This window comes from Orycteropus afer, unplaced genomic scaffold, assembly GCF_000298275.1.
Source record: "Orycteropus afer afer isolate SDZICR_OR568_19922 unplaced genomic scaffold, OryAfe1.0 scaffold00455, whole genome shotgun sequence".
Taxonomy (NCBI): Eukaryota; Metazoa; Chordata; class Mammalia; order Tubulidentata; family Orycteropodidae; genus Orycteropus; species Orycteropus afer.
Window position 1 is genome coordinate 1,249,424 of NW_006922042.1, and position 26,156 is coordinate 1,275,579.

The window sequence follows — 26,156 nt, forward strand, 5'->3', positions numbered from 1 at the left end:
CTTCTTGATTTTAAACACTTCCCCTTGTTCTGTTCGAACGACAGCCTCCTGGTCAAGGTACAGATTCCTCATGAGTACAATCAAGTGCTTGGGAATTCCCATTCTTCTCAATGTTATCCATAATTTGTCATGATCCACACAATCAAATGTCTTTGCATAATCAATAAAGCACAAGTAAACATCTTTCTGGTATTCTTTGCCTTGAGCCAAGATCCATCTGACAACAGCTATGATTCCTCTAGGTGATAGGGGCAAGCTTTCTCCCTGCTGCTGTGGGCATAGACTGGCCATGAAATGGCACCCCTGACCAACTAGCCAGGAAAATGCAATCATGAAACTGGGTCCAGGTTCTATTCAGCATGACTTACAAAAACCACAGACTCAGGCTAAGGCAAGGAAAGAAGCTCTATTTAGAAAGCTAACACTAAAGAATGTCCAGGACTGCTGTTGCCAAGGGAGTTCAATGAGGCTTCAGATTACTGTTACCTTTAAACTTCCTATAGAAAAAATAAAGGAGGAAAAGAAAGGGGGGTCCAAGTATGAACATCCAAGGAGCATAAGGGTCAGGTGCAAAGAACTCTATTAAAAAGCACTGGTTTAGAGGAGCTTAAACATTTCTCTCTTCACACATGAAAGCCCCTCTGACAAATGAAACAAAGTTCTTTAAGTGTTATGCTTGGCAAGGTCAGCAGTATGAGCTTGCTATGCTTGCTTCCAAGTTATCAAGACATAGTGAGGACATGAGGTAGTGAGTACATTAAAAATGTATATAACAAATGGACAATTTATACTTTATACATAAAAAGGGGGTACACAAACTATTCTCGCATGAACAGGACACACAAACTATTCAGACACAACAATGTCACACTCACAAACCAGAGGCTCTGGAGACCTGATCCTGAAACAGTTCTCCCCTAAGCCAAGTCAGCCTTCCTCTTCCATGGAACAATATGAGGCAGGATACCCCCACAGAACAGTCAACCAAGCCTGCCTTTCTGCCGTGGAGAACAGTGTATTGTGACTAAGGTGGAGCTCATCTCACTCCTTTAGTTCCAATCCTGTGGCTCCAAGGAAAATGGGCAGGGGACTCCCCAAAAGCTGGCTCCTGAAATTGTCCATTTGCATTTCTTCTCCTATGCAAAATGGACTGGTGGTGCCACCTGAGGATGGAGGCCGTGGGCAGTCTGCCTGGGAAAAGTAAATCCCAGCAGCCGCTTAGAGCAGACACCCTCAGTCAGAGGCAGGCCACCATGTCTCAGGGGAGGGGGGTGAAGCCCACCCGGGGACCCCCGAAATCTGTTGTAAGAACAAGGTCCTTACCCCTTGTCATGAAAAGCCAATGATCACAGCAGGTTGAACTGAGAAAGCAAATGATTTATTGAGTATTGATACCCAAGCAGACAGAGAGAATAACTTCTCTAAAATGTCTGTCTCCCCAAGCAAAGGGGTAAATATGATTATATAGGGAGATGGGAAGGGGATTGAAGATCCTTGGACTGCCAGGAATGTCTTTGTTGTTCTCTTCCCTGGTTACTCTGACTCAGTGTCCCCCTTCCCAGGGTTGTCTTCCTTCATAGGCTATGATTCTCAGCTGAAACCTGTTGTGGGAGAGGGTTATGCTTAGAAGAATGTATGACTGAAAATAATAAACCTAAGGAACTCAGCATCCATAAAGAGGTTGGCTATTCTATTTACTTAAAAGAAAGCAAAAGGGAGGGGAAAACAGCAAGTTATTCACTATGATTAATGTCTACTTTAATCATGCCAGCTAGTCTGTTAAAGTTGTGCGATTTTCAGTCAGGGGTCCCTTTGGCCTTCCACTTCAGCCTTCCAAGTAATTACTTTTGTAAAGAATGCTTCCCAAAACATGTGTGGATACTAGGGACTGCTTTTCTGGGGCCCATGCCAAACTAATGATTCAAGGAAGTTTTCCTGTACTCCAGCAAAGGAAGAGGAACAAAAATAGAAAACACATTGTTCACCCCTTCCTCGAGGATTATTGTTACCACTACTGAACTTTGCAGTGAACAGTGTGTTTAAAGACTTTTCCAAACTAATTCTTGAAGTGTGTGATTCAGTTCTGCTGTCTGCACTTAGAAAGTGGCTAGGTAAATAACACCAAAGGATATTCTAACCCTTTAAATCTGCCAGTAAGGTCCAGCCATTGCTGGGAGAAGGCTACTGTGGCTGCTGTCATCTGCCAGACCAACCATGCAACCCCAAAACTTTGGAGGACATGGTTTCCACTCCTTGACCCTAGCCAGCCACTCTAAGAGCATAAGCAGCTGATTCCAGTGCTGCAGAGAGGCTGAGGACTGGGCAATGGTAGCTGATTGGTGCACATGGAGAGTTCAGCAGCTTATCCCTTCATCAAGTGCTCCTCTCATTGGATTAAGTGATCAATCCTATCGCAGAATGCCAAAATAATTGATTCTACTTTCTCTTTCCAGTTTTATCATGGTTTAGTTGAAAGGCCAGACTTTTTAGAATTCCATAGTCCTCCATTTTGCATAATTTCACGTTGCTATTGAAATTGTTAATTTTTGTAGGGCACTCTCACATCAGCCCTTCTCCTTCAGCTTTTAAAAGTAGAGCCCATGCTTTTGCATGTTTCATTCACATTAATTAGTTCCATCTGGTTAAGTGAAGGCACTTCCTGGTGGCTTTATTTGGAATTTTCCCTCTCCTCCAGCCCCATGGGAGTGCATGTGCTGTCTAATTGGAGGAGATCGTCTCCTATATCTTTCAGGCAGTCCCCTGACAGATATGAACAGACATACACAACAGTCAACTGGAAAAAAATAAGGTCTGTTTCACATACTCTCCAACCAGAGCAGACTCCCCTGCCTTGGAGTGCAACCAGCAGCTTGCCACTCTCCACCACTGCACCCCCCACCATCACAGTGCCTGCCACTGCAGATGTGAGGAAGAGGGGGAGAGTGTCAATGGTAGAAGAAAAAAAAGACAAGAAAACTGTACCATCTCAGTATAGGCTTCATTTTAATTCATTGTTCACTTAGATGCTGTAATTCTTTCACTGGTTTCAGTTTGTACAGTGTAAATTCAACTACTTTGTTTGCTGTGTTTTATGCTCGTTGTGGAGAGACTCGAACATGCAGCTGCTTGCACTGCCACCTTGTTTCTTACCCATGAAATTATTCTTGACTCAAAAGACAAACTCAGTGGGGAATTTAGGTTCTCAGAATTGAATCATTGGGTGTGGGAAGCTTACACAAGCCACTCCCCATCCCTGCCCTCTGGGGCATTTCAAAGGGGGCAGTGCTGTTGATGCAGAGACATTGAGTTAGTGATATACCCTCACCTAACTCAGAACTCAGTGATCGATTTGATGTTCTGCTGCCAATCCTAAAGCGTCCACAGTCCTGCTTTGGAGACTGACTGTTGCCAATGCAGCCACAGAGCATTCTTCAAGGTGCTCCCCATCCCAAGAATATGAACGTCACCTGCATGCATGTTCTTGATGCTTTATTTCTAATCCAAACACTTTTGCAAGTGTCTTGGTTGTGAATCCAAACCCTGAGCTTGGGATAGTAAGTGTGATGATTCCTGTCCTGCACTGTGCACCTGGCCATCCTAATGTCCCTGTTCTTCCTCCTTCTGCAGGTCACTCCACTGGTCATCAACATAACGGAGTCCCCAGGGTCCCTTCATTCCTCACTCTCTACATCCTTCTCTTCTGTTGTCTTACCACACAGATTGGAGCATTTCACGTGATGCAGGGAGCAAGAACATTAAGCAGGATTTGATGGATGATAACCTCCTGAGGCTATCTCTGTGGCCAGGAAGACTTGAGATAGACTTCAGTGAGATAGTGCCTCATCGTTGTGACAGAGGCATCTGGCAATGACATGTCAGCCTTTATCAATGCACTGCAAGGTATCAGGCATGAGGAGGAGGGTTCAGCTTCTACTGGGGTGGTGAGAACCACCCAAACACATGCCTTCTACTCATCCTCCTGTTTTCCAAATGTAACACTGTGGGACCTGCCTGGCATGAGTGCTGCTTCCCAGACTGTGGAGAACTATGTGAGGGAAATGTAGTTCAATCAGTATGACCTCTTCATCATCCTCGTGGCTGAACAGTTCAGCATGAATCATGTGATGCTTACCAAAACCGTTAAGGGGATGGAAAAAATTCTACATAGTCTGGACTGAGCTGGATATGGACCTCACCATAAGTGTGCTCATGGAGGAGCAGCTTTTGAAGAATATCCAAGATAATATCCTGGAAAATCTCCAGAAGGAGCAGGTGTGTGAGCCCCCCATGTTCCTGGTCTCCAGCCTTGACCCTTTATTGCATGGCTTCCCACAGCTCAAGAACACATTGCAGATGGAGCTTATCCATAGCAGGTACCAAAGTCCCCTTCAGATGCTGTCCCACACTTGTGATGAGATTGTTAATGAAAAAAATGACCTCCCCTGCAGAAGAGAATAGCCATACAATCTTTGCAGGATACCCTTGGGATACAGGATCCAGATGATTCAGAAGAGTGTCTGGAAGCCTACTAATTACTCTTTGGTGTGGGTAATGAATCTCTCCAGCAGGTGGACAGAGAATAGTGACAACAGCCATTGAGTATGAGGACATGATGAAGTCCCAGGACTTGCAGACTCTCAGCAGAAGGGACCAGGTGATTTCTTGGATAGATTGTAATACAGCCTGCTACTTACAAAGTATTTTTAGCTACATACCACTGTTTGGTGGCTCTATTAACTACTACCTGTAATGGGTAAAACACAAATATTTCCTTAAGATAGTTGCTGAGGACACCAAGACCATCTTGAGGGAAGTCCTGAGAGACTCCATCATCTCAAGAGCTCACCTTTCATAGGTATCTTTTTGGGTGAAGTCAGGGCATCTGGATCTTCTTCACAGCCTTGTGTCTTGTCTGTACTCTCAAATAGGAAGATCAACCCTCCACTTCCATGGTGTAAAAAGGACATAACTTCACAAGGGAGGACGAGGATCAAGATCAACATCCAAAAGCTAGTTCTTATGAGGAGGTCAGACATGCTTCCACCCTACAAACATTTTACCAATTCTAACACCAACCAATCCCTCCCACAGCATTCTCTACTCCTCTGCTAGGCTCAATTATTCATTGCAATGGCCAGGAGAAGAAATCCCACGTAGAGCAATTATGAGAACAGTTACTGGAGATGTCCAGAAAAGGAGGGGGAAGGGAAGGAGCTGAGACTAGTAGTCAAAAGATTTTGGAGGTCAGGAAGGCCCTAGGTGTAGGTTCCAATCTTATCCTGCCTCTCCTGGACCCTCATGGTAAAGGATGGTGGAGAATATTCCACATCCACTGGAGCCTCCCACAACCCATCCAAGAAGGAAAGAAGCTCAAACTGAATACCTAGAAGCCTCACCCCCATAGAAATCTACTGGGAAGTCTAGAACAAATTGATTCCTCATACAGAAAGCCAAACTGTGAAAGGAGTGAATGATAAAGAGGAGATATAAGACAAAATTATCAGAACCTCTGATCTTGTGCTCGCTCCTCAGCACCACATGGGATTCTAGGGGGAGAGGGACCCTATATTTTCTGAATAAGAATAGGAAACAAAACTTTAACCTTCTCTTTAGGTCAGTGGTAGGCAACTTCTAAGAGGACCTTCAATCTTGCCTCCTAATTTTCATGTCCTGGTGTAATCCCCTCCCCTTGAGTGATAAATAGTATATGGCGGAATTGATGATAGCTGAAATCACTTTTTTTAGGTTATACAAAATTTGCAACATCCATCTTTGAGGTGCTCTTTCTTGTTCACTGGCTCCCTTTCTTTCTCTTGAAGATCAATAGTCACGGAGAGAAGCCTAGACTCTAGAAGCATAGATCCTGGAAGGATCAGAGCCCACATGGAGGGGAAATAAGATGACTAATCATGAATGAACTACCTTGGAAGTGAAACCCCCAGCCTCACAAGGCTTCAGATGGTGCAGCCCTGGCTCACAGCTTGACTGCAACCTCTTGAGAACCTGATCCTGAACCAGCCAGCTAAGCCTCTCCTGGATTTCTGACCCTCACAAGATATAAGATAATTAAACTTGTTTTAATCCATTACATTTTAGGCAATAGACAACTAACACAGTCAGGGAGCAACTTACAGCACTGAAAGCTGTGAGTGACCTTCATCTTTCTACAACACTTATCTGTGATCACAGAAGAGCAACATCCTCCCCTATCACAGATCTTCCCTACCTGGACCTCTGGACATAACTCCTCCCTACTGTCTATACATGTATCACAACCAAGACCCCCAATTCTTCTCTTCCTTCCCCAAAAGGCTCCCAAAATGCTTTGTGTGCCTGCATAAAAGTGTTATTAACTAGTTTCATTCATGTGAATGAGTTTACCATGGCAAGATCACCCATCACCAGGCACTATTAACTTAGTCAGTATTATTTCAGTTGCAAAGGTTTCCAATAATTCTGCCATAATGAAGCTAAGAGATCAAATGGCCCTGCCTCCTTGTCAGCTTAAGGTTCCATTTTTTGACTCTGTTAAGTCATTTAACACTCTCCCAGCTGCTTTTCAGCTTCTCTTATCATCTTTTTGCTGTCACCTATCCTGGAGGGGTGTGTGTGTGTGTGTGTGTGTGTGTGTGTGTTCATGTCTCACTGATCCCTTAGTTTTCATTATTGTGTCCTGGGAGAGACAAAAGATAACTCTGTGTGTGAGAGAGAGAGTGTGACCTGTCACTATTATAGGCAGTCTTCCAAATGGAAAGTCAGGAAAGGATCATAATCTTTGGACTTAAGCCCTTAATATTGATGGCAGTGACACGGCAATTCAGAATAACAAAGATAAAACAGGGAGCAGGAAAAAAGTCCCCTATAGTTAGTATCTTCAGAGAGATAAGAAATTATTACTATATTCCCAGGCCTAGACCAATGCTTAGCACATAGTAGCCAAGCCACTCAGTACATTTCAGTTAATTAGCATGAAAAAGAACAAACAGTAGTAACTAAAGAAATATTCAGAGAACAAGAAAACTCTTAGAAATGTAAAATGTGACACTTTAAAAAAAATGACAGTAAATTATTTGGAAAATAAGAGAATCTTCTAGCAGTTAGACCTAAGTAAAAAAAGGTGACATTACCCAAGCCTGGCAGGTTCAGGTTGGGCCTTTATTGGCAGAACACTCCCTTGATAAATAGTGTAGCAAATATGAAGTTTGACCCAGTTCACAGTCTATTTCTGTGAGAACTACTTATAAAATGGAGTCTTTCAATATGTTCTTCAAGATGTTTTTAGAAAGTTACAATTAGAAATACAATTTGACCCAGCCATCCCATTACTAGGTATATACCCTAAAGAAGTGAGAGCCATGACAAGAGTAGATATATGCACACCCACGTTCATCACAGCACTATTTACAATAGCCAAAACATGGAAACAACCTAGATGTCCATCAGCTGAGGAATGGATAACCAAACTATGGTACATACACACAATGGAATACTATGCAACGCTAAAAAATAATGTAGAATCTGCAAAACACCGCATAACGTGGATGAACTTTGAGGACATTATGCTGAGTGAAATAAGTCAATCACAAAAGGACAAATATTGTATTAGTCTGTTATTGTAAAAGTTAAGGAAAGGTTTCTATTGAAGGAAATTTTCTTTGTTGGTTACCAGGGGTGGGAGGGGAGGGGAGGGAATGCTGTTAGTTAGATAGAGATAAATATTGATTTGGGTGAAGAGAAGGGCAATGTACCAAATGTGAGTGACCAATATGGCAGCATTGAGGATGAGAAAGACATAGAGAGGTACATGGGAAGTACAGACAACAAATATGAACCCTTTTGCATATACAGTACTGAGTTGTAAGTGAAGGCAAACATGGGTATATGGATGGATAGATAGGTGGACAGGCTAAATGATTAGGTATGTCTATGAAATGGGGAGTGTATCCAAGATCATATATAGGGTTGGCAGACAATGGTCCTATAAGTTTATATGAATGATCAGAATTCCCAGGTGTATAGTAGAGTTGACGAGGGGCAAGGTTGCGGTCACGGCTTGGTCACAGCCAGCTACTCAGAGCAACCAAGTAGCTGAACCTGCGGGCTTGGGACCATAGTCGCAGGGGACATCAAGCTCAATTGACATAACATACTATACAAAACATTGTTCCACCTCCTACTTTGGTGAGTAGCGACTGGGATCTTAAAAGCTAGCAAGCTGCCATCTAGATGCAACGATGGGTCTCTCCTCGTCAAGAGCAAAGAAGAAAGAAGAAAACCAAAATTAATGGAAACAATCAGTCCTAGTAACTGGTACACCATGCGATCTGCAACCTATACAACTATGAGACCAGAAGAACTAGATGGTGCCCAGCTACCACTGTCATCCACTTGGAAGGGCATCTATGAAGGAGATCCTTGATTGAGAGGGGGAACAATGTAGAACAAAACTCAAAATCATTTGAAGGGAAAAAAAAAAAAAAAGAAGGTGGAGACCAGGTTTGCTGGTCTGATAGAGCCTGGTGGAACCACTGAGACTATGGCCCCTAGCTGCCCTTCAGGTCTGGAATTGAACTCACACCTGTGGTTTCCAGCCAAACAATGTACAGGCATGTGAGTTAAACATTTACCTCAAGTAGACACATGCCCTGGAGAGAACAATCATGGGAGAAGGAAGGGCTGCTTATGCACAGGGAGACAGCTCAGGGGGCAGGAGAGAGTTAAACATTTACCTCAAGTAGACACATGCCCTGGAGAGAACAATCATGGGAGAAGGAAGGGCTGCTTATGCACAGGGAGACAGCTCAGTGGGCAGGAGAGTATGGAGGGATGGACACTGGGAAGAGGTAACTATGGGGAGGAAGTGGGAGGGGAGCTGTTGCATTGTGGTAAACTGTGGTCAATGACATGAGACAAATTATATGTGAACTTCTGTATGGAAAGTGAATTTGCTCTGTAAATCTTCACCCAAATCACAATAAATAATAATAAAAAAAAAAGAGATGTTTTTAGAATCACATGCTACTATTTCAAGGAAGAGTTTGAGAATTGTACTTTGATAGAACACAAATTTATACAGCAAATATATTTTCTTAGACATGATATCCTAAAACAAACATTTTTGTTTGTTTTAGCATCTAGTTTTCACTGTTAACAAAATTATGGAGTTAACGAGAACAATCACTATAACACATCTTTTTTATATAATTTTATTGTGTGAAATATACATAACAAAGTATTCTCCATTTCAGATATTTTTATATTTACAACTCAGTGACATGAATTATGTTTACTGTGTTGTTCAGCCACCACCTATTATCCATTTCCAAATTGTTTCAACGCCCTAAACAAAAACTCAATGTCCCTTAAGCAATACCTTCCATTTCCCCCCTCCATCTGTCTTGGTAAGCACTAATAAACTTTTGTCTCTCTGTATTTATCTATTGTAGATAGTTCCTATAAGTGGGATAACACAATATTTGTCCTTTACACAAAATTGTTTGAAATTACAGGCTGAATATCATAAGGATACATGACCATATCTAAGAAATATTTAAGTGGAACAATACTTATGTTACAGCAGTTGGATCATGCACACTGTTATACTATAAGAGAAACTTGGCCCTGCATGGCTGAGTGACTTTTGTTCATGGTGCCCTATGATCACTGAATGTAAGCACTACTGCACTAAGAAAGGAGCAAAGTGAGTAAATCTCACCTTTATTGGCAACTAAGTGAAGGGATAAGCATGAATCCAATCCCTGAAACTGTGGAGACTGATCCAATCCTCATCTTCCCACTTCTCCATCCTCATCACCAACTGCTCAAGTGGCCCTCTTTCTCTGGACCTCACCACCTGGAACTGAGTAAATTCTCACAAATTAAGCATTCAGACTAGCTACCCATGCAGCCCTTCTCTGACCCTAGACACCCAGGGTTAGGTCAGAGCTCACAAGTTAGAGGGACACTGTACTTCAGAGAGTCTCTGAAATAAGCAGAGGCCAGCTCCTGCTGGTTCTCACTGCCCCTTTGAGCTTGATAACTCACTTAAATAACTCATGAAATCTCATGGAGAACATAGCATACGTATGACTACAGATGTATTACAATCAAAAAGGATACAAATGAAGAGATTCATACAGTGAAACCTAGGAGGAGTCACAGCACAGCACTTCCATGTCCTCAGAGGTTAGATGTTCTCTGACCAACCTGGAAGTTCTCTCACCAACAGGAAGCGTAGCTGACCCAAAGGGCTCAGGGCTTTTATTGGCCTCACCAAGTAGCCATGATAAGTTACATCATGTCTTCTAAAGTATAGTCAACATTGGGTCCCAATATGCTTCCTCTTGGTCTGGGCAGCTTCACTCATTAGCCTCAGGTGTGGTCTGACTCTCAGAAAGTGCAACCAAAAGCCAAACTGTTCTCGGAACCACACAACTACTTAATCATTTTTTCCTTATTTCTTTGAGAATAATAACTTAGAACTCACTTAGATTCTCAAAGACTTTGTGGCGGTAAAGTTAATCCATATAAATGCTTTAAAAAACAATTTAGTCTGTGCTTTCCATTCCTTGCATTAGCTCTGGATACCATGAGGCTGGAGTAGCAATAGCATACCAATACCTGATGAGGGATATGTCTGTAAAAAGGAAATGCCCAAAATAACTCAAGTGACGGATTTTGTACTTATGTCATGAATGTCCAGGTTTGCTATTTGAATTACTTGTCATTTTAGCACCCCTGGCATTGGAATGAACTAGCTTTGCAATCAATCATTTTCAGCACACTACTGTGCTATTATTCCTTCCCAATCCAAAACCACCCTCTACCATTCTGTTACACATCCAAAAGATCTGACCTACATGAACTGTGACAGTGGGGCTATCACCTTCTAAATTCCATTTGTATTTGGCCAATGACAACATTGACAGGAGGCTGGAAGAAAGGAGAGTGAGATCAAGGGTTTGATTATCTCTGCTCCCCCTGTTAGGCTGCTGGGACTCAATGGTCAATCTCTACCATGGCCACAGCTCCTATCTGGTCACCTTCTCTGTACAGCACCATCTCTGGGCTCCAACAACCTGCCCCTTCACTTGCCAGGTCAGGTATGGAGGGGTTCATTCCCCCTGTTGGTTGCTCTGGGATGAACACTTTCTCTTGGTGCTCTCCCTACACCCTGCCCACACCTTCAAAAATACCCTTCTTATTAAGTTTTCCTCAAATTACCCAGGATGATGGTCCCATTTGTTTCTTGCCATGACTCTGACTAAGGCAAACCTATGTTCCCTTTTATGATATTGATTGGTTTTAGTCACCTGGTGGAGATTGGTGTGCAGATTAGTACTTTGGAAGCAGGCAGGCCTGACTGCCTGGGCGTCTTGGCTTCAACATTGAATGGATTTCAAAGAATACTTTCAACCACACTCTCTGTGTGTCCCTAAAATTGTGAAATACCCTCTACATCAAAGGTGTCAGCTGGTCTGGTGAAATTAAGTAGAAAAGGAATGAGGAGAAAGGAGTGAAAGGTGTTAGTGAAGAGGAATGATGAAGACTTTACTGCATTAAGGAAGAAAGACTGATCCAGAAATACATGACACATTGCAACTGAAAGAAAAATTTCCATATTCTAATCCCAGAAACTTACTTAATGGATTTCAACACAAAAACTTGTTACTCAGATGAACATTAGAATTGATGTTAGAAAGATTGTTGTTGTTGTTAAGTGCCGTCGAGTCGTTTCCGACTCATAGCGACCCCATGCACAGCAGAACGAAACACTGCCCGATCCCGCGCCAGCCCCACAATCCCTGCTATACTCGAGCCCATCATCGCAGCCACTGTATCAATCCATCTCCCTGAAGGCCTCCCCCTCTTTCGTCGACCCTCCACCCTACCAAGCATGCCATCCTTCTCCAGGGAATGGTCCCTTCTTACAACATGACCAAAATAGGTGAGACGAAGTCTGGCCATTCTTGCTTCCAAGGAGCATCTGGCTGCACTTCCTCCAGGACAGATCTGTTAGTTCTTTTAGCCATTAGCAGTTATCATATCAAGAAATTTATAACCATAGAAATATAAAAAAATCTTCACTCAAAGTGAAGAAAGGTGTATTCTACTAAGAAGAGAAAACCTAATCATTCTGAAATCCCTCCCATGGTAAGTTTGTTGGACTAAACCCAAGTCAGCTTTCAGTCTGGGATGGAGTCTTTCAGGACTTTCCCCAGAATGGTCTTGGTGTCCTTGGCAACTAACTCAAGGATGCATTTGTGTTTCATCAATCTGAAGTAGCGAATGACAGGGTTACCTAAGAGTGGGGTGTAGCGAAGAAAGTTGAGGAATGCCTTAAAGACTCTACAAGTCAAGAACCTTAGTTTACAATCACTTCTTCTGAGAGTCTGCAGATTCTGGGATTTGATGAGGGCCATATAGTGCACAGTGGCTGTTTTCATTCTTTGTGCCATCTGCTCTACAGATTCATCACCTACACCAAACAGCATTCTGTAGGTGTTCAAAGATTCCATCGAATCATCTGGATCCCAGATGCCAACGGTGTCCTGTAAAGAGTGTGTGGCCATTTTCTTCTTCAGGGAGATCACTTTGTCATTAATGACCTTCTCACAGGTGTAGGACAGCATCTGAAGAGGACCATTGTATTTTATATGGCTGATGTCCATTTGCAATGTGTCCCTAAGCTTTTGGAAGTCATACAATAAAGGATCGAGGCTGGAAACCAGGAATATGGGGGGTTCATCTACCTGCTCCTTCTGGAGATTTTCCAGGATACTTTCTTGGATATTTTTCAAGAGATGTCCCTCCCTGAAGTGACTTGTGCTGAGGTCCCTGTCCAGTTTGGTCCAAACAATATAAAATTTCTTTCCCATCCTCTTCATGGTCTTGGCAAGCATCACATGATTCATGCTGAACTGTTCAGATGCAATAATGATGAAGAGGTCATACTGGCTGAACTCCATTTCCAACACATAGTCCTCTAGGCTCTGGGATAAAGTCCCCATGCCAGGAAGGTCCCAGAGTACCACATTTGGAAAACAGGAGAACAAGTAGGAGCCACGTGTTTGGGTGGTTCTCACCAACCCAGTGGGAGCTGAGTCCTCTTCCTCATGCCCAATGCCCCGCAGAGCATTGATGAAAGTAGACATGCCATTGCCAGAGTTCCCTGTCACAGCAATGTTCACTGGGGTGCTGGATGCTGTCTTCATAGTCTCCCTAACCATAGAGATCACCTCCAGCAACTTCCCATCTGCTAAGGCCTTCTCTAGGCTCATGGCCCCTTCCTCTGGTGAAATGTTCCAACCCGTGTGGTAAGGTACCACAGAGGGGAAGGATGCAGAGAGTGGGGCACGAGGGGACACTGAGGAGTCCTCCATGTCAGTGACCTGCAGAAGGAGGAAAAACAAGGGCATTAGAATAGCTGGGTACACGGGGCAAGAAAGGAATAATTGGATTTAGCATCCCAGGCTAGCCATTTGAATCTACAATGGAGATTATAGCAATGATATTTGGGTTAGAAATAAAGCAGCAAGGGTGCTCATATAGGTGCCATTCACAATTAGGGTGGATAGTCCTGAGGACTGTTGACCCAAAGGTCAGTGGTCTGAACCCACCAGCAGTTCCATGGTAGAAAGATGTGTTAGTCTCCTTCCATAAAGATTTACACTCTTGGAACCTCTTTGGGGTAGTTCTACTCTGTCCTAGGGTCAATATGAGTCAGAATCAACTCAACAGTAATGGATTTCGCTTTTTGGTTTTAGCCCTGAGGAATGTCTAGGGCTTCAGAATGTTCAGCCACCAGAAACTAGGACAGAGTAGTGGAACAGCTTCTCTCTCAAAGATTCCAGAAGGATTGATTTTGACTTCATGCCTCCAGAATTGTGAGAAAGTAAATTTCTGTTCTTTAAAGCCACCCACTTGTGATATTTTATTATGACTGCCCTAAGAGACTAAAACCGTACCTAAAATCCTCAGTGGAATTGTCTCCACGGGTGAAGAATAATTTTTTATTATTTTTATCAATAGCATGAAAAGTGTTTTTTCTTCCTGCATAACAAAATTTTTCATGAAAATTGTCAGCTACTTTCATGACTGCTGTCACTTAAAAAGTGTCCACCCTTCATGTCCTTCAAATTCTATATGAAAACAACCTTTCCAAAAGTCTCTTATGGATTTTTAAGTTCACTTTTATATTTGTACATTAGTGTTTATTTTCATTAGTTATTTCTAAAATACGTATCCAAAAAAAATTCACCACCCTGTAGCAGATTCCCACTCATAGCAACCCCATTAGGTTTCCAGGGCTATAAATCTTTACAGAAGCAGACTTCTTCATCTTTCTTCCTCAAAGCCACTGGTAGATACCTTTTGGTTAGCAATCAACTGTCTTACTTACTACACCACCAGAACTTCTTTAAGTGTGTATCAAAGCACTTTGTAAATGTAGTTTTCTCTTGTTGGCAGTTCCCTGAAATTAGATTTGAAGAAATTTGTAGTGCGGAATTGGAAAAGAGAATTGATGGGATTGCCAAGTGCATTCTGTTCCATGTTGTATGTGCACAAAACTGTCTGGCTGATGCGCTCTCTCAGTCCCACAAACAAGGAATGATTGCTGTGATACTTTCTCTTTCAAATCTCCTAATCTCTTCAATGTAGGGAAACACGAGTGTTTAAAATTTTTTAAATTCTGGACCACCTCCCTGGCTGAGGAGTTCCATCTGAGTTGTCACACAGCCCTTTCTGTTCTGTGAAGGGCATCTGACAGATTCACTGTGTTGTCCTGTCAAGCAGCTGGAGACATCATTCTGACACCTATCAGCCAAGGGTTCTACCCAAGAAAATCCACTGTTGTGCCTGTGAGACCAGCCTTACGGTTACCTGTAAGCCCTGTGGTGCAGCTTCCTGCTCTCCACCTCCTCATCTCAGACACATCCACCCTCCATTGAAACAGCACCTAGGGTGAGACCCCACAGCCCTGTCACTTCACACAGACCCTTCAGGCTGCTGCTTTCTTGGCCCCCATGACTGGACTCATCCTCTCCATGGAGGGAATATATCTTGAGCACAACCTGAATTTGAGGACTAGCTTGTTATTGTGGTTAGGTGCTGTCACATCAGCTCTGACTCTTAGTGACACTGTGTACCACAGAACAAAACAGTTCTCCATCCTGCACCATCTTCACCATCTTTGCTATGCTCAAGCTCATCATTTCATCCACTGTGTCAATCAATCTCGTTGAGGGTCCTCCCCTTTTTTGCTGACCCATTATATTACCAATCATGATATCCTTCTCCAGGGACTGGTCCCTTCTGACCACATGACCAAAGTACATGAGATGAAGTCTGGCCATTCTCACTTCCAAGGAGCATTCTTGTACTTCTTCTAAGACAGATTTGTTTATTCTTCTGTCAGTCCATGTTATTTTCAGTATTCTTTGCCGACCCCACAATTCAAAAGCATCAAATCTTCTTAGGACTTTCCTTATTTATTGTCAAGCTTTCACATGCATATGAGGCTATGGAAAACAAGATAGCTTGGGTCAGGCACACCTTAGTCTTCAATGCAACATCTTTGCTCCTTAGCACTTTAAAGAGGTCTTTTGCAGAAGATTTACCCAGTGCAATATATCATCTGATTTCTTGACTATTGCTTCCATGGGCTTGACTGTGGCTCCAAGTAAAATGAAATTCCTGACAACTTCAATCTTTCTCCATTTATTATGTTGTTGCTGATTGGTCTAATTGTGAGAATTTTCATTTTCTTTATGTTGAGGTGTGATCCACACTGAAGGCTGTAGTCTTTGTTCTTCATCAGTAAGTGCTTCAAGTCATCTTCACTTTCAGTAAGTAAGGTTGTGTCAACTGTATATTAAAAAATAAATAAATAAATACACTGCCGTTGAGTCGGACCCAACTCATAGCCACCCCTCCTTGGGTTTCCGAGGTGATATGAGTCTTCCTCCAAACGTTATGTTATGTTCTTCTTCATATAGTCCAGCTCCTGGATTATTTGTTCAGTGTACAGATTGAATAAGTATAGTGAAAACATACAACCCTGATGTGATGCATCCTACCCTAATCCTGCCTCATTAACATAACAAACATAGCCTAATTGTCTTTAACATAATTTACTCCTGCAACAATTCTCCTCTTCAATTTGCCATTCCCGGCATAGTAGACCATATAATTGTCTGATTCAAAATGGCCAATACCAGTCCATTACAATTCACTAATGCATAGAATATTGATCTTCATGCATTCTGTTTCATTTTCAACAACTTTTAATTTTCCTAGATTCATGTTTCATACATTCAATTTTCTAATTATTAATGGATCTTTGCAGCTTTTTCTTCTCATTTTGAGTCATGCCACATCAGCAAATGAAAGTCCCAAAAGTTTTACTCTATCCATGTCATTAACATCAACTCTACCTTGAGGAGGCAGCTCTTCCACAGTTTTATTTTGAGTACCTTCCAACCTGAGGGGCTCACCTTCCAGAGCTGCATCAGACAACTTTTTGCTACTCTCCTTAAGGTTTTCACTGGCCAGGTTTTTTTAGAAGTAGATCTCCAGTTTCTTCTTTCTAGTCTGTCTTAGTCTGTAAGCTCCACTGTAACTTGTCTATGATGGGTGACCCTCCTGGTATTTAAAATACCTGACATAGCTTCCGGCATCACTTCAACATGTAAGCCACCACAGTATGACTAACAGACAGATGAATGGTGGAATTCTCTTTAACATAACCTAATTCTGCCTTGTTAACCACAGGCAGAGCTTACAGTTTGCAACACATCACTAAAGGAGGATAATTACATCAATCTTAACGTGGAGGACAATCACACAATATTGAGAATCATGGCATAGCCAGATTGACACCTATTTTGGGGGAACACAATTCAATCCATGACATTCCACCTTTTGGCCCCAAAAAAATCATGTCCTTGACACACACAAAACACATTCACTCCATCATGTCATCCCAAAAGTCTTAAATTGACTCCAAGCCCAACATCTCATCTTCTGAATTGTCTAAATCAAATATGGGTGAGACGTTCACTGTATTTCATCCTGGGCCAAAATTCCTCTTCATCTGTGAACCTGTGAAATCTAGACTACAAGTTATCTGTTTCCAAAGTACGGTGGTGGAACAAGTACAAGGTACACATTTCCATCATAAATGGGAGAAATTGGAGGGAAATAAGGCATAATGGCCATCAAGCAAGTCCAAAACCAGCAGAACAATTTTCATTAGCTCTCAAGGCTTGAAAATAACCCTCTGTTCTCTGATACCATCTAAGGAGTGTCTCTGAGTGTTGGAGATGCTATCTGGATTGTGGATGGAAGCACCTTGGTCCCAGGCTTTGGCTACCTTCAAGGACAATGGGATGGCAACTCTGTTCCCTCAGCTTTGGGTGATCCTGTTTTCCTAGCCCAACTGGCAACCCCATTCAGCCCCTCAGGCCTCATTCGTTTGCCCTTTGGGCATGGCATTCCCACCTGTCAGCTTTGGGCAATGGATCCGGCCCATCCCCATCCCCCGGTACTCGTGAACAGCAGCCTCATACTACCAAACGTATTTGGTGAAGATCTGACTCTTTGTAACCCCAAGTTACGAGACCCTGAAGACTGTGTTCCTACCCTTTGAGACTGAGGCAACTCTACTTCCTGTGTTCCTTGTTTCTTCAGCTTCTGCTTCCTCGTTACTCGGCCTCAACTTCTTCTCTGATAGATGAAGTGAAAAGAAAGAAAAAAAAAAAAAAAAACTGTCTCACAAATAGGTTACAAGTTCCAAAAATCCTTATGTCTCTTATGCTACAGATAGTAACATAGTTCTGGTTCTTCATAATTTGTAATAAACATTTAGAGACCAGAACCATAATAGTAACATATATATTTCCCTGCTTATGATCTGTCCTTGCTTGAAACTTAACCAAGTTCATATGGCACAAGGGCAAATTAAGACTGAATTGCTGCAATATATATAATCTCCCTCTTTTTTCATTGTCCCTGGGCTTCCATTACACTTGTGATATTGGCCCTTTCTGCTCTCCTGCAAGGTGATAATTCAGTAATTATATTATTTCATCACAAAAATCTGGTTGTTCCAGCAGCCCCAAGACACCAGGTGTTAAGAACTAATTCAAAGGCAACAGTTCTCTGCTCTTATCAGGGACTGGCAGTCCTGTTTCATCCTCTCATTGTGCACACACGCTTAGACTCTCAAGTCTGTGACACATACTTCCACAGGCTCACTCACACTGATCCATGTTCACATTCTATACACTCTTACTTATGCTCAGGGTGCACACTCCCTCACACTCAGCGCATACAATCACACACTCACAGAAACATATGCACACATCTAAAAAGATGTCACAAAATAATTTGTTTTTATAGCACTTTATATTCTGATCTATTCCATTCTACTCCATTCCTTTCCACTCAATTCCATTTCATTCCTTTCCATTCACTCCACTCCATTCCATTCTTTCCACTTCATTTCATTCCCTTAATATTTCTTTTAAATGCTGATCATACCCCTTAAATAGACTTCATGACCTAAGTCATGCAGAAGGAAGAACACTGATTAGAAGATTCCCCATGCAGTGTTCTATGCACTTCATGCCACAAGGAACTCTCCTAGACCCCAAACATAGAGACTCATGGAGATGTGAAACCTAGTCTCGGATCAAGTGTGGAGTCTAGGGCATTAGAGACCTACAAGAGATCGGGAATGGGGTGGACTAGAACCACAGGCTAGTTCTCCGTTTGATCATTATCAGGAAAAATTGAGGGATTAAATTTCTACATGATCAAAAAGGATAGTTCTGGGCAGGACATGTCCTAAGGAAACCAAAAAATCAAACCAAACTCAGTGCCATGGAGTCGGATCCTACTCATAGTGACCGCCCCCCCCCTTGGGTTTCAGAGGTAGTATAACTACCTGCCCAACCTTCCTTCCGAGAAGTGGTTGATGGGTTTGAACCACCAGCCTTCTGGTTAGCAGTCAAATGCCTTAGGCACTATACCACCAGAGCTCCCTGTTCTAAGGAGATGGGGGAAAACCCCTCTCTTACTTCAACAAAGTTATCTACAAGATTAGGTGCCCTGTGGTAAAGACAGGTTTCTGTACTGCAGGGCACCAGACAATACGAATTGAGACAGACATAAATGTCACTTGACACCTCTGTTCTGAATCCCCACCCCCAGGTCATTCTTCTCAGGGTGGTCCAGCCTAGGCCACTGATGGACTCACACAATTCCAGTCTAACCTCACCATTGCCTGGGAGTGGTTCTGATCTCAGGAGGTGGTCTCCCACCTGAGAATCAAGAGGTTAGGTGGCAAGGCTCTACCTTTTAACATCTTTATATCAGCATGCTGATTAGCCTAGTTGCAATCTTTGGAGCCTCCTCACTTACCAGCTCCTAGAAGCAGAGAGGGCACCGTGTTGAGAGGACAAGGAATACTCCTGGGGCATCACCCCTGTCCAGGGGAAAGGTTGCTGCCTCCCAGTGGCAGTTCCTCTGGCACCTTTCAAAACTCAAATCCAAGCCAGTTTGCTCAGAAAGGACACCAGTGAGTTGTACAGAGTTGGAGTTGTCCTAAGAAGAGCAGGAAAAGACCCAGAGACGTTCTGTTGTCTTGGATTACTCTCCCAGCCAGGTCTGAAGCAGTGCTCAGCTTACTGCTCTGCTCTTTCTAAACCTAAGTCTTACCCCCTCCTGCTCCAGCTGCACAGGGAGGGGACTCAAAGCAAGCAGCTTTCAGTTTCTATTCCAGAAAATCATTCTAGTTCCCTCAAAGAAGGCAAGAAGGAGAGGAGTTGTGGGGGAGGGGGGTCACACACAATTCCTTTCTGAGATGTAGTTTAGAGGGGATATGTCTGGCTGCGAGGTCAGGGGATGCCTTGGAAGCCCTGCCTCTGCACAGAGGCAGACCCAGTGCCAGGAGAGCACAGGATAAGTGTGTCCTGGGACCAGCCCCTGTTAGCTCCCCACTCCCAGCTGCATCCTGAGATGGTGGCACTGAGCCCTGTACTAAGTTAATGTTCAACTCCCTAGGAGGTCAGGCCCAGAGATAAATGCAGACTCTCTTTGGAGAGTTTTTACCTGGAAGTGCATGGCCTCTCCTAGTTCCAGTATTTATTGGGCTTCTCTCAGCTCAGCTTCCCAGTAAGGAAGTTCTGCCCTGCTAGGAGCTCCCCTGTCCTGCCCACAACCTCTGTCCCTCTACCCTCTTATAAACACCAAAATTTCTAGGACCTCTGTCTCTGTTTACTGTCCCTTTCTGCCTTCCAGATTCCTGATTCAGGATATGCTGGCCTCTACTCTACTCTACTTTCTCCCACTGTCCCATCACATCTGCCTGCAAAAAGACAACCATTCCCCCTCACCACACCTGGGCCTGGGCACCTGGTTCCTACAGGACAGAAATGTGCACTGGGGCAGACTGGACTGTGCTGAGTTCACAGTGACATTCCTCATCTGGGGCTTTCAGACCACAAGCAGCTACTCAGGGCTGTCTCATTTCTCTGTACCCCATTCTCTGGAAAGATGATTGTTTTCCTCTCTGTATCCCCCTCTAGATTGCAGCCCTACAAGGTAACAAGTCTTTCTGCCTCATTCTAGTACCTAGAGCAGAGCCTGGCAGATGATTGATGCTCAAAATAGACTTGGAATGGATGAGACCTCAGTCTCAAACCTCTGTGCTATCTTCCTCCTCACCCACAGAGGACTTGATAAAGTCTTTACTGAACAGAGACAGGTGGTCAGGTGAGAACTGACACCAATTCCACACATTGTCCGGCTCCAAAATGTGTGCTCTGGGTGTTAGTGAGGACTCTTGGGTTAACAGTGGCAGCAGCTCTAAAACAACAGGGTTTAAGTAAGAATACTGAGGTGGGGCTGTGGATTTCTAGGGCACCTGAGTCTAAGGACTATAAGAATGTGTAGACTCTTAAGATTGCCCCTTATTTCTGTGTTCTCCTTTTTGTTTCCAATAGGTTGGGACCAAGTGTCCAGGCATCCCTGGTTTCCTTCTCACATCTTGCTCACATTCTCACAGGCAGAGAGCAGGAGAAGCTCCTGGGAGGCCCAAGTAGAAAAGCCCATCATGAGATTCTGAATTGCCTGTCTTGAGCCACATGGCACACCCTGGAACACTGATGTTTGCCAAGCAGGGAAAGCCTGTGACTACATGGTCTGTATCACTGGTTCACCCAATGGCCAGGACAATACCCTGATTATCAGGAGAAGGCAGGGAGGTAGGATAAAGTGTGGAATCCTAGGAATCTTTGACAAGGCCCTGTGTGGCCTAGCCCATGCACACTGACCCAAAGACTGCCTCCCCACCCACGCTAGATGCTTCACTCCATCCATAGGTGCTTCTTTCAGTGTCTTGCCTGGTCAGATCTTCTCCCGTGCCCAGTCCTTCATACAGTTGTTCTCACTGTCTGAAAGAGTTCTTCACTTTGTTGTACCTGTTTATGCCAAATCCTTTAGCTTTACAGTCTCAGGACCTGTTACCTGCTCCTGGATTCTCTGTTCCTCCTCTCTGCAGCACTGTGCATGTTCACAAACACCTACCATAATACCCTTAGTAGTTTTGCTAATGTCTGTGATATGTACTAGGCCACAAACTCAGAGTACCTGTGCTGCTTACCCTGTATCAGATCCTGGCCCAGTGCTCACAGACCCACAGGCAGATGTGAGGAGGATGTGTGGGTCCCAGCACTACTCACCACTTAGTATGAAACCTAGGGCAAGTACTGGACCTCTCAGCAATTCTTCTTCCCTTATTCTAGAACAGGAGCAGTGAGAAAACTCCTCAGGATAGTTGAGGTGAGTGGAGTGTCTCTCCAAGTATGGTGACTGTGTGACTGTAATAGCGTGATAGAAGGGGTCTGTTTCTGGGAGAGAGAGGACACCCCAATTACTGATGACAAGCTGAAACATTATACAGCACAGAAATTATGAAACTGGCTCTGACACTTTGCTTCTACCACTTGAATAATTTCTTTTAGAAGGATAAGGTCATGGCTGGTACCTATAAGGTAGAGGTTAAAGATGTCCCAAATGTCCAAGTTTTATAAACTGCTGAACCACCCCATCATCTCTAATATCAATTACTGCTCTTCCTCTTTGGACTCTCCTTCCCATTGGAGGGTTCCACATTTCATTGTAACATCTCACAGTACCCACAAACAGCCAAGGAAATGGCTCATGCAGTTATGGAGGCTGGTAAGTCCCAAATCCATAGGTCAGGCATGAGTCTGGAGGATTCTCCTCACTCACATGGCTGCAAGGGCTGAATAACCCAATTACACAGCTCAGACAACTGGATGCTATCTCAAGTCCCAAGAACTCGAGGCCAGATGATGAAGAACCAGGATCTGTTCAGGATCCAGAGAAAGGGAATGAACGTTGCCAGGGTATTCATATATATTGGTTGCAGACCATACCCTCAAGGAAACTAAGGATGGTGACTTGAATCATACCCTCTAATGAGGGTATGACTCAAAATACATCCCACCCTAATCCTGCCTGATTAACATAATGGAAAACTCATTCCAGAATAGGACCAGAACCACAGGCATAAAGGCTAGAATGTGTAACACATCACTAAATGGAGGACTATGGCTAGAAGGACCATATTAACTAATGTGCACTGCCCTTCCTCACTTGGACCAGAGAAAGAGAGCTGACAGATTGAGGAGACGGATGGCATGATCACTTTAGTGAGTGCATTGCATGAGGTTGTGCTTTCAAGTTAGGCCAACCACAAGGGAAAGACCCAGCAAGTTGGACATGTGTCTCCAGGACAAGACAACAGCAGAAAGAGGCTGCGGCTGTCCCATCTTTGGCAGAAACAGGAGAGGGGGTAGGATGTTGCCAGTCATAGGGATCCCAATGAAGACTTCTGAATGAGCCTCCACAGTTCCCACTTTGAGAGGGTCTGAGGGACATTCAACATACCAGGGGCATCAGGGAAGGTTACAGATCTCCCAGATGAGTGAGCCCATTTCTCTGACTTTATAATTTCCTTTTCTCTACCCTGTCCTTGAGCCCTCAGTCTGTTAGAGACCCTGTAGTGGAGATATAGGAGACAGGTGGTAGAAGAAGGATAAGGGGAGAAACTGACTCTTCTCTGGTCCCTACTGATGGTTTCTCAGTGGGAGGTGCAATGGAGATGGTGATGCTGTTGTAATTAGTTGCCCTTGAATTTATTCCAACTTAAGGCAACCCCATGGGAGCATGTAGAACTGCACTCCACAAGATTTTCAAAGCTGTGAACTTTCAGCAAAGAGATTGGCACCTCTGTCTTCCAAGGTGTCTCTAGGCAGCAAGATTTGGACCTCTGACCCTTAGGCTAGTAGTCAACCACTTAACCCTTTGTGCCACCCAGGGACCTCCAAGGGTGAAATTTAAATTTGATATGGCTCTGGAGTGTTTTGTTTTCTTTTTAATTTTTTATTTTAAGAGTTTGTTTTACATTCAACATTACGTGTACATTTAGTTTCATTCCCCATTTACCATGCCCAACCCTATTCCAGTTAGTTGGAGTTAGTTTATTAGACTGATTAGACTTCTGATTACCTGGATGTGATGAGAGGAGAGGATACTTCCTGAGCACAGCTATGGAAGCACTGAGACCTGCATCATATTTCCACCAAGGGGTAGGAAGGAAGGGACTCTATTGTACTACTCCCATACATGGGTAAAGATGAGAAGAAATCATGCTACTTTTAGAGGCTCCATAGCAGACTCCTCAAATTCCATCCACTGTCTGCCTAGTACTCAGTGGCCACCTCTTCCTCAAAAGCTTAATGAATAGAAACAGGGGAAGCAGAGGATAGGGAGAGTTTACCAGTTTAGCACTAACTGTGAAGGGAGAAGAACACAGGGGCTGACAGTGAGGGTAAGAGGAAACCCTCAACAACTTTGCACATAACCTGGACTCCTGCACTGGTTAGGGTCTGGGCAACATGACCTCTGAGAGCATTGACAGCCCCTCGTGGTCTGAGTAATGTCTTGCTCACCCCTTTTTCCTTCAGCCACAGAGCATGACCAGCCTGGAGGTCAGGATGCCTTTCACTTTTCTTTTCTGGAAATGACCAAGAACCAAACCAACCTGCATAACCAAGAACCAAGGACCAGTGTGTTCTTCCCTTTTGGTTTTCTAACTCTAGGTCTTTGCACATTTCATTATAATAATTGACTTCGTCTTCTCAAGCTGCTCTTTGCAATCTTCTGTTCAGCTCCTTTATTCTGTCAATTCTTCCATCCACTTTAGCTACTCTGCATTCAAGGGCAAGTTTCAGAGTCTCTTCTGACATCCATATTGGTCTTTTCTTCCTTTCCTGTCTTTTTAATGACCTTTTGCTTTCTTCATGGATGATGTTCATGGTGACATCCACAATTTCTCTGGTTTTTGGTCATTGGTGAAAAATGCATTAACTCTATTCCTTAGATGTTCTCTAAATTCAGGAGGGATATAATCAAAGTCATATTTTGGCTCTCATGAACTTGTTTTAATGGTCTTCAACTTCAATTTGAACTTGCATATGAGCAGAAAATAAAGCCTTTATGCCTGTGGTTCTGGTCCTATTCTGGAATGAGTTTTCCATTATGTTCCACAATCAGCTCCTGGCCTCATTTTGGCTGAAGATTTTGAGCTTCCCAATCACCTCTTGCCACAGATGTAGTCAGTCTGATTCCTGTGGAATCCATCTAGTGAAGTCCAAGTTATCCACCATTTGCATTGTTGAAGAACGGTATTTACACTGAATAAGTCATTGGTCTTGCAAAATTCTATCATGCGATCTCCAGCATCATCGTTATTTCTAACACCAAGGCCAAATTTTCCAACTACTTATGATTCTTCTTTGTTTCCAACTTTTGCATTCCAGTCACCAGTGATTATCAACACATCTTGATTGCATGTTTGTCAGTTTCAGACTGTAGAAGTTGGTAAAAATCTTCAATTTCCTCATCTTTGGCTTTGGTGGTTGGTGCATAAATTTGGATAATAGTGGTATTAACTGGCTTTCCTTGTAGGCTTATGGATATTATCCTATCATTGACAGCCTTGTACTTCAGGATAGATCTTGAAATATTCTTTGTGATGATACATGCATGCCATTCCTCTTCAATTTGTCATTACTGGCATAGTAGACATATGGCTATCTGATTCCAAATGGCCAAAACCAGTCCATTTCAGCTCACTAATGCCAAGGATGTCAATCTTTATGCATTGCATTTCATTTTTGACAACTGCCAATTTTCCTAGATTCATACTTTGTACATTCCGTGTTCTGATTATTAATAGATGTTTGCAGCTATTTCTCCTCAGTTTGAGTTTGTGCCACGTCAGCAAATGGAGGTCCTGAAAGCTTTACTTTATCCATACAATTAAGGTCAGTTCTACTCTAATGAGGCAGCTCTTTCCCAGTTGTATTTTGAGTGCCCTCTGACCTGAGAGGCTCATCTTCCAGCACTATATCAGACATTGTTGTCCAGTAATATCTGATATTGGTCTGCTTCTTGTTCATTTTAATATGCCCCTTGACTCTGGAAGTGCTTAGAATTTTCTTTGTGTGTTTGATTTTCTTAATTTTCTCTGTAAATTCTGCAGGAGTGGCTTCTTCCCTTCTATATCTTTAGATATTTCTTTTACCTTCTGATACTTGCTAATTTCAATCTTCCAACTCACCTGCTGTTTCCTTTTCTTAGAATTCCATTAGGTTCTTCTTACACTGGCAATCTATATTCTTACTTGTTAAATCTACAACTGTATGGACCTATATTTGAGTGAGAGAATTGAAGGCCAGATGGTGTCTGTCAGACTAACACTTGCTTTCACCAACTCCTCACCTCTTAGGTGTTTGGGTAGCCTTGTTTTACTCCATCAACACCTGTGATCTGGCTTGTTACCTGTTGCTTCCAGTTTCTATGAAGAAGGGGCAAGCAATCATTGTCTAGGATAATTCACAAAAAGTGTAAAACAGGCCTTAAAAGCTTTATTTTCCTGAGATGTTTTTAATGAGCTTCATTGATGCCTTGCAGAAAGACCATAAAGGCCGAGTGTGACAGTCAGAGGGCTTTCTTGATGGCATATGAAAAGATACTCATCTCCTGTGGCCAGAAGGCAG

At 43.2% G+C, this 26,156-nt stretch overlaps 1 protein-coding gene and 1 pseudogene across 1 annotated transcript; one reads left to right on the forward strand and one right to left on the reverse strand.

Moving 5' to 3' along the window:
* Window positions 1-3,600: 3,600 nt before the first annotated feature.
* On the forward strand, window positions 3,601-5,112 carry LOC103208578 (annotated as a pseudogene).
* A 7,073-nt stretch (window positions 5,113-12,185) lies between these two features.
* On the reverse strand, window positions 12,186-13,382 carry LOC103208579 (immunity-related GTPase family M protein 1-like). Its single transcript, XM_007954274.2, has one exon. It carries the CDS (start codon window positions 13,380-13,382, stop codon window positions 12,186-12,188), a length of 1,197 nt encoding a protein of 398 aa, XP_007952465.2.
* Between the last annotated feature and the right edge of the window lie 12,774 nt (window positions 13,383-26,156).